Source organism: Ailuropoda melanoleuca, chromosome 15 (assembly GCF_002007445.2).
Source record: "Ailuropoda melanoleuca isolate Jingjing chromosome 15, ASM200744v2, whole genome shotgun sequence".
NCBI lineage: Eukaryota > Metazoa > Chordata > Mammalia > Carnivora > Ursidae > Ailuropoda > Ailuropoda melanoleuca.
Genome location: NC_048232.1, coordinates 11633067 through 11642818, shown reverse-complemented (window position 1 = coordinate 11642818; position 9752 = coordinate 11633067). Strand labels below are relative to the sequence as shown.

The following is a 9752-nucleotide window of genomic DNA, read 5'->3' as shown; positions in this document are numbered from 1 at the left end:
CTGCAGCAGAAGGTGGCCACTCTGGAGAAGCGGAACAAACAGCTTCGGGATCGGGTGAAGAAGGTCAAGAGGTCATTGAGGCAGGCACGGAAGAATGGTCGCCACCTGGAGCTGGTGAACCAGAAGCTCGGCGAGAAGTTAGCGGCTGCAGCAGGTGCCCTCCCACACATTAATGCCCTGGGGCAGGAGCCACCCGGTGCCACCTACCTGCGGGGGTAGCAAGGACTGAGTAGTGGCCTAGCCTGGCTCTGCTGGAACATGTTGCCTCTTGCCAGGGAATGTAAAATGATGGTAGGTTTTAATGTGCACATAGGGCAAAAACTCTTGTAGATGTTTTTAATATGCATTTGATAGTGTCTAGTTACTTGAAGGGGCAAATCTTGCTAATTTTCCTAGTTGCTGGGCTCCTTCCCTTCTCAGCCTCGCTCCCAGACTTAAGTGCTTGCAAGTCTGGAGGCAGCATGATCCTGGAATGTCAGGTGCTTGCCTAGGGCCTGTCTCCAGCTTTCAGGAGCACAATGGACAGTGTACTTACTGTGGAAAAAATATTTTAGAATCTCTAGATGTACAAGAAACAAGGGGTTCAGCCTTATTTCAGAGGAGAGGCAGTGCTATCTCCAGCTCTGAACTCCAGGACCATGATTAGTTTTAAGAAGGGATCTGCAACAAGTCTTGGAACCTTTGGTGTCGCATTTGCCACATTTTCGGTGGGAGGATGGCAGCCTTGCAGAGCACCCAAGGATGCCTGCCAATAACCATGTGCATGGTGGTGTCTCTACTCCAGCCAGCATTTCCTCACAGCTGAAGCATAGCTCATAACAGGTAGTACACTGAGTTGGGGGGGTAGTGCATGGCAGCAGGTAACTGAACAAGATGAACTCTACCCAATTTCCAACACCAGTTACCCGGAGCTAAAGAGGATACCTATGCGTCATTTTAATCTAAACGGGACTTGCCTTTGTGGACTGGTCATGTTTTATCAAACCGCGCTCCTGAGTTTGGGAGAGCCTGAGCAAGATCTCAGCCCCTACTGAAGGCAAACTTACTGTTTGCTCGTTAACTCCTTCCAGCTGCTCTGAATTTGAGGTGAGTTGACTCAGTACACTATTAACTTCTGTTCTGCAAAGATATCTCCTTACCTATTGGAATCAAGTGACCTTGCCTCATTCCCATCCAAGCACCCAAAGAGCTTGTTCCAGGCAGGTCTACAGAGGCTTGATGCAAGCATTTTCACCACCGAAGTAAATTGGCTGTAAGGCAATTTTGCTGTCAGAAAATGATTGTCAATAGAGAAATGAAACCAAACTACATTCCCATTTTTATATTACATGAGTCTTAGCCCTCCTAGTGGTCTGTGACCAGTATACATGGTAGTCTTAAAACAGTGGATGATAACTCCATATATCAACCTGATAGAAAATACAGTATACAAACTGGAAGTGTGAAATAAGACTATAAGGCCAGATTGCAAACCATACTGTAATACAAAATGGTAGTTTATCAGTTATAACTCAGAAATGCATTACAGCTTTTCTTTTGCATGTCCCATAGAACTTTTGAACATCTATCAACAGACATGCATCATTTTGCTAAGAATGAACAGTAATGTAGAAAGCTTTCACAATGTAATACAAAGCTCAGTTAAAAATACGCATTCTAGGATGTGGAAAACGGATACTTCTCTTAAAAAGGACATAATGAAGAGATTAGTGAAGTCCCTCTTTTTTTGTTGTTTTANAGTTAAAAATACGCATTCTAGGATGTGGAAAACGGATACTTCTCTTAAAAAGGACATAATGAAGAGATTAGTAAAGTCCCTCTTTTTTTGTTGTTTTATGGCCAAATTGCCTTCTGGCCCGATGAGTTATGCCGTGAAAATGCTTGTGGCAAAGATGCTTATGGTGGAAATACCAGACAGGGTTCCAGGCATTCCAATCTCTGCTTCTGTATGCACACACTTTCCATCCACCAGGACTGTCCAACCCTGGGAGTAATGTTTGCACATGAGCCCACTTGTCAGTGTGTCAGGTTTTGTACAGGAGCACTTCACCCGGTTTGGAAAGAAATCTTTAAAGACAGTACTACAAGTAGAAAGAGTATCCACTATCCCTTAATTTAGGTACATTTGATCCAGTCACAGGTATGTTCTTAAGAAGGCAACGGAGTGATTGTCTTCTGATGGACCTCCAGAATGCTGTTCCAGATAGAACCTTCAGGTTCCTCATCAGGAAATCTCCCCCTAGACCACTCCAGACACTGCAGCACCTGGTTATGTTGTCCTGTCCATTGAAAATGGCAATTATACTGTCAGATTTCCCTTCCACTGCCTTTAGGAAAACCACATTCTTGAGCTGGTTGGGAGGATGGACCTATGTCACTTGAGGCTACTGCTCAAAGAGAGATGTCTGCACTCTGGACTGGAGAGAATGGAAGCTTTTGCTTCATTTCCAAGCTTTTGCTGCTCCTTTATTAGCTGTAGCCTTCATAATATGGTACAATAGCTTAGTTTTTCTGGGGCCATTTCATTAAAGCACTTTTGCTTCCACCCAAGGGAATGACAAGCCTAAGGCTGATTTACAACTACTGTTTTGAGAACTGTGGAACCTGGATCCCTACAGATGCATTATGTTCTGCCTTTTTAATAAATATGAGCAATATTTCAGCCACAACAGGAAGGTGATGTGTGTTTCTTTTGGGTCAGGGAGATTCCAGCTTTGGTCTGGAAAAGCACTTGAGATCCTTTTGGGGAAGCATCTGTGAGTAACAGCTGGGGCACGTAGGACACTGAGCTCAGATAGCTTTTGATGTTCCCTGGAGGATATGGCTTGACCCTCTCTTTCCCAGGGTTCCCACCTTTTGACACACCTGCAGAAAAGCAGTGGTATCTGGGTCTTCCCCTCACAAGGGGACAAGAAACTTCATTAATCAAGGTCTGCAAAAATACATTTGAATCTGTTGCCAAAGCGAACTCCCCAGGTTCCTGTTATCTGCTGCTCTGTCATCTTACTGAAGCTCTTGCAACCTGTTTATTGTACTCCTAGGAATTTTTTATGCAAGAAGAATCCAAGAAGTACTTCAAAATTGATATGCTTAACCAATCTGTTGTAGCATTATCTCTGAGTTGCAGACCACTGTTGAGTTCTACTTTGGAAAAGTCACTTTGCCTTCTCAGACCCCACAGTCACAAAATAAATAGGCAGAATATTTCAACTACAGACCAGGGAGTCAGAGCTGTCAGCATGTGAGCCACAGCTAGTGTGGGGTAGTTTCTTAGGCCTCCAAAGTGTGTCTGAATGTGAATGCCCTTGTGTGACTCCAGACCACTATTTTTTTTTTTTGATGCCAGGCTATGTCACACTATTCCTGGTACCTGCCTGGTAACAGAGGTTAACGGTGATTCTCATATCTATGGTGCAAGGCCCCATCTCTCTTAGGGGACAGATGATAAATTGTTGATTCAACAACAGTTCATATTCTAAAATGGTTTTAAAATCAAGAACTCAGTGTGTATTAGGCTATTTTACTATTTCTAATGATTTTATAAAATAGTGATCCTGTTGCCCATGCTTCAAGAGGAATCTGGAATTAATTAAGTGAATTGTCCAGTGAACACAGGTAGTGTAGGCAGTCAGTCAAGGATTCGACTCCATCTTGACTTCACTCTTTATACTTCCTCTTGTAAAATGAGGATAATAAACACTTCTACCTCAAAGTCTGTTAGAAGATTGAATAAAATCATTCCTTGGAATACTTTTAGCTTGGTTCTTGACACTCTGCAAGCACCAATTGATATAAGAATAATTTTTGTTTCTAATATTCACCACAANTTTTTTTTTTTTTTGATGCCAGGCTATGTCACACTATTCCTGGTACCTGCCTGGTAACAGAGGTTAACGGTGATTCTCATATCTATGGTGCAAGGCCCCATCTCTCTTAGGGGACAGATGATAAATTGTTGATTCAACAACAGTTCATATTCTAAAATGGTTTTAAAATCAAGAACTCAGTGTGTATTAGGCTATTTTACTATTTCTAATGATTTTATAAAATAGTGATCCTGTTGCCCATGCTTCAAGAGGAATCTGGAATTAATTAAGTGAATTGTCCAGTGAACACAGGTAGTGTAGGCAGTCAGTCAAGGATTCGACTCCATCTTGACTTCACTCTTTATACTTCCTCTTGTAAAATGAGGATAATAAACACTTCTACCTCAAAGTCTGTTAGAAGATTGAATAAAATCATTCCTTGGAATACTTTTAGCTTGGTTCTTGACACTCTGCAAGCACCAATTGATATAAGAATAATTTTTGTTTCTAATATTCACCACAAAGGCCCAATGCATGTCAGAAATGAGAGCTTATTTGGAGGGATTCCATATAATTTTCCTATTAACAAGAGGAAGGATAAAAACTATTTGATCATCTCAATAGATACCGAAAAAGTGTTTGGCAAAATAAACATCCATTTATGATAACTACTACAACAAAGTGGGTATGGAGGGAATGTACCTCAACACCATGAAGGCTGTATATGAAAAACCCAAAGCTAACATCATACTCAGTGGTGAAAAATGGAGAGCTTTTCCTTTAAGATCAATAATAAGACAGGGATGTCCACACTCACCACTTTCATTCTAAATGGTACTAGAAGTTCTAGCTGTGGCCATTAGACAAGAGAATGAAATGAAAGGCATTCAAATCAGATTGGAAGATGCAGATATGTCAATATTTGCAGATGACATGCTGTTATATATAGAAAACCCTAAAGACACCACCAAAAAATTTAAGAGTAAACAAATCAAATAGGATAATCAATATACAAAAATCTTTCACTTTTATATACTAATACAGAACTATGTAAAATTAAAACAATGTCTTTTATGTTTGCATGAAAAAGAATAAAATACCTAGAAATATATTTAACCAGAGATAAAAGATCTATACACTGATGCTGTAAGACATTGGTGAAAGAAATTGAAGATGAGTGTATTATGCTAAGAAATAAGGCAGACAGAAAAGACAAATAGCATATGATTTCACTTATATGTAGAATCTAAAAAGCAAATGAACAAAAAACCAGAAATGGACCCAAAGATACAGGAAATAAACTGTTGGTTACTTAGGAAGAGGAGGAAGTTGAGTGAAAGAGGTGAAACGGATTAATACATCCCCAGGTCCAGTTATAAATCATGGGGTTGTAATATACAGCCTAGGAAATACAGTCAATAATATTGTATTACACTTATGATGACAGATGGTAGACTTATTGTGAGGATTTTATAGTATATAAAAATATCAACCAATATGACATACATATGAAAATAATTCAGTGTTGTATGTCAGTATACTTCAGTTTTTTAAAAGGCATCCAAATTGGAAAGGAAGAAGTAAAAAACTGTCACTACTTGCAGATGACATGACACCATATATAGAACACCTTAAATCCTGCACCAAAAAACTATCACAACTAATAAGTGAATTAAAGAAAGGTGCCAGATAGAAAATCAATATAGTAAATTCTGTGGCATTTATACACACTAATAAACTATCAGAAATTAACAGTTCCACTTACAACTGTGTCCTTACATACACAGCTATACTCCTGGGCCCAAGACAGAGGAAGCAAAAATACCCACCTTCCATTTCTCCCTAAATGGAGCCTAAGTACATACTTTCCCAGGTGCTGCCTAAGGATCCAGCTTCCAACTTGCTTGCATGTAGGTTCTGACTGCAATCTCTCCCTCTGGGACCCAGACAAGTCTTGGTGACCCTCAACTACTAGGAGCCAGTAGGAACAGAGATAGCGTTTTGGACGATCACAAAGATTAAAGAGACAATCAAAAACATGGACTAGGATGAGAGATGAGTTTCATCTCTTACAATGAGAACACAGTTAAGACTGGTTTAGGTGGCTGTTTTATCTAGTACACAGAAATAAACACAGAGAGTCAAGGAAAATGAAGAAACAAACTATATTCCCAAATAAAGAACAAGATGAATCTCTAGAAACAGACCTTAAGGAAACAGAGATAAGTGAAATAATGGATAGAGAGTTCAATTAACAAAGATGCTCACCAAAATCAGGAGAGCAGTTCATAAACAAAGTGAGAATTTCAACATAGAGAAAGGAAATGTAATAAAGTACCTAACAGATTACAAGGCTGAAGGATATAATTACTGAACTGAAAAATTCAATAGAGGCATTGAACAGCAGAATAGATCAATCATAAGAAAAAAAATCAGTGAACTTGAGACAGGGAAGTAGAACTCATCCAATCATAGGAGCAAAAGACAAACGATTAAAGATAGCTTAAGGGAATTATGGGACATCATCAAACAGACCAGGAAGCAAAGAGAGAAAGAAGGGGCAGAAAGTTAATTCAAAGAAATAATGGCTGAATGCTTCTTTAACCTGGAGAAAGAAACAGACATGTAGATTCAAGAAATGCAGATTTTTAAAAAAGGATGAATACAAAGTAAAACCCATTATAATTAAATTGTCAAAAGTTAAAGACAAGGAGAGAATCTTAAAAGCATTAAGAGAAAAACACCTTGTTATGTACAAGGGAGCCACATATAACTTTCAGCAGATTTATTAGCAGAAACTTCACAGGCCAGAAGGGATTGGGATGATATATTCAAAGTGCTGAAAGAAAAAAAAAAAAACTAGCCAAGAATACCCAGCAAAGTTGTCTTTTAGAATTGAAGGAGAGCATGCTATTACATATTAAAAACCCTAAAGACTACACACACACACAGAGTTATAAACAAATTCAGTAAAGTTGTAAGATATAAAACCTATATATAAAAATTAGTTGAGTCTAAGTTGTCCTTCATAATTGCAAGAGAGTTTGCTAGACAAGCAAAGACTGAAGGAGTTCAGCAACACTAGACTGACCTTATAAGAAATGCTAAAAAGAGGGGCGCCTGGGTGGCTCAGTCATTAAGCATCTGCCTTTGGCTCAGGGCGTGATCCAAGCATTCTGGGATCAAGCCCTGCATCAGGCTCCTCTGCTGGGAGCGTGCTTCCTCCCCTCCCACTCCCCCTGCTTGTGTTCCCTCTCTTGCTGGCTGTCTCTCTGTCAAATAAAATCTTAAAAAAAAAGACATGCTAAAAAGACTTTAAGCTAAAGCATAAGGGCATGAATTAGTAAGAGGAAAGACATATGAAAGGATAAAAGGCACTGATAAAGAGAAATGTATAAATTCAGAATAGTCTGATGGTATATACATACAACAGAATATTAGCTATCAAAAAGAATGAAGTCTTGCTATTTACAATGATGTGGATGGAACTAGAGGGTATTATGCTAAGTGAAATATCAGTCAGAGAAAGACAAATACCATATGATTTCACTCGTATGTGGAATTTAAGAAACAAAACAGATGAACACAGGGGAAGGGAAGGAGAAAGAAAATAAGATGAAAATTGAGAGGGAGGCAAACCATAAGAGATGCTGAACTCTAGGAAGCAAACGAGTTGCTGGAGGGGAGGTTGCTGGGGGGGGGGAGGTTAGTGGGGGAAGGGATAATTGGGTGATGGGCATTAAGGAGGGCACGTGATGTAATGAGCACTGGGTGTTATACGCAACTGATGAATCACTAAATTCTACCTCTGAAACTAATAAAAAATGGGGGAAAAGCGTCTAACTGGATTTTAATGGTGGGTTAATTACTTGTAAAGGCAGTACGAAGATTACAAGGCAAAAGTACTAAAAATAAAACTACAATGGCTTGTTAATGGAGAATCAAGATAAAAAGATGTAAATTGTAACATCAAAAGCAAAAATGTAAAGGGGGAATCAAAAATAGAGAGCCTTAGAATATATTCAAAATTAAGTTGTTACCAACTTAAAACTGATTTTTATAACTTTTAGGAGTTTTAGCTAAGTCTCATGGTAACCACAAAGCAAAACCCTACAGTAGATACACAAAAGATAAAGAAAAAGGAATCTATGCATACCACTGCAGAAGAATAATCAATTCACAGGGAACAAGAAAANGTCTAACTGGATTTTAATGGTGGGTTAATTACTTGTAAAGGCAGTACGAAGATTACAAGGCAAAAGTAGTAAAAATAAAACTACAATGGCTTGTTAATGGAGAATCAAGATAAAAAGATGTAAATTGTAACATCAAAAGCAAAAATGTAAAGGGGGAATCAAAAATAGCCTTAGAATATATTCAAAATTAAGTTGTTACCTACTTAAAACTGATTTTAATAACTTTTAGGAGTTTTAGCTAAGTCTCATGGTAACCACAAAGCAAAACCCTACAGTAGATACACAAAAGATAAAGAAAAAGGAATCTATGCATACCACTGCAGAAGAATAATCAATTCACAGGGAACAAGAAAAGAACCAAAGAATTACAAACAGCCAGAAAACAATTAATATATAAGTTCAAATCTACTAATAATTACATTAAATGTAAATAGACTAAATTCCTGAACCAGAAGACATAGAGTGGCTGAGTGAATAAAAAAGCAAGACCCATCTCTATGCTGTCTACAAGAGACTCACTTTGGCTTTAAGAACACACATAGGCTAAAAATGAAGGGATGCAAAAAGATTTTCTATATGTATGGAATACGTAGCTCAAGTAGCCATACTTGCATTAGATAAAAGAGGCCTTAAGACAAAGACTGTAGTTAGAGAAGGTCATTATATAATCATAAAGGTATCAATCCAACAAAAGGATATAATGTTTATAAATATTAATGCATTCAGCATAGAAGCATCTGAACATATAAAACCAACCAATATTAATAACTTAAGAGAAAAATATACAACAATATAATAACAGTAGGGGGCTTCATACTCCATCAATATATAGGTTATCCAGGAGAAAATCAATAAGGAAATATTGGACTTAAATGACATGTTTGACCAGATGGACTTAATGGATATTTAAAGAATATTCTACTCAACAGCATCAGAATACCCATTCTTCTCAAGCACACATGGAACATTCTCCAAGACAGACCACATGTTAGGCTACAAAACAAGTCTTAATCAATTTAAGATTTAAATTACATCATCTTTTCTGGCCACAGTGATACAATTAGAAATCAACTACAAGAAGAAACTGTAAAAATCACAAATATGTAGAGATAAAACAGCATGGTACTAAACAATCAATGGGTCTAAAAAGAAATTGTAAGAGAAATTTTAAAATATCTTGAGACAAATGAAAATGGAAACACAACATACCAAAAATTATGAGATGCAGCAAGAATACTTTTAAAAGGGAAGTTTAGAAATTTTTTTAAGATTTTATTTATTTCTTTGACAGAGATAGAGACAGCCAGCAAGAGAGGGGCACAAGCAGGGGCAGTGGGAGAGGAAGAAGCAGGCTCATAGCAGAGGAGCCTGATGTGGAGCTCGATCCCATAACGCCGGGATCACGCCCTGAGCTGAAGGCAGACGCTTAACCGCTGTGCCACCCAGGCGCCCCTAAAAGGGAAGTTTAAATGGCAAATGCCCACATTAAAAAACAAGATAAATGTTTATCTCAAAGAACCTAACTTTCCACCTCAAAGGACTAGAAAAAGGGGCAAAAGTTAAGCCCAAAGTTATTGAAAGGAAGGAGATAACAAAGATCAGAGCAGAAATAAATAAAATAGAGATCGAAGTGACAATATAAAAGGTCAATGAAACTAAGAGCTGGTTTTTTTGAAAGAAACAAAATAGACAATCCTTTAGCTAGAGTCATCAAGAANAGACGCTTAACTGCTGCGCCACCCAGGCGCCC

At 38.2% G+C, this 9752-nt stretch overlaps 1 protein-coding gene across 1 annotated transcript in view; it reads left to right on the top strand.

Annotated features, from left to right (window-relative positions):
* The window catches only part of CCDC3 (coiled-coil domain containing 3), a 122992-nt gene extending 121261 nt beyond the window's left edge, over nt 1-1731 (top strand). The window contains exon 4 of the mRNA XM_034644058.1: nt 13-1731. Coding sequence (XP_034499949.1) covers nt 13-219 — 207 coding nt within the window. The 3' untranslated portion in view covers nt 220-1731. The remainder of the gene's footprint in view (nt 1-12) is intronic.
* Nucleotides 1732-9752: the final 8021 nt, after the last annotated feature.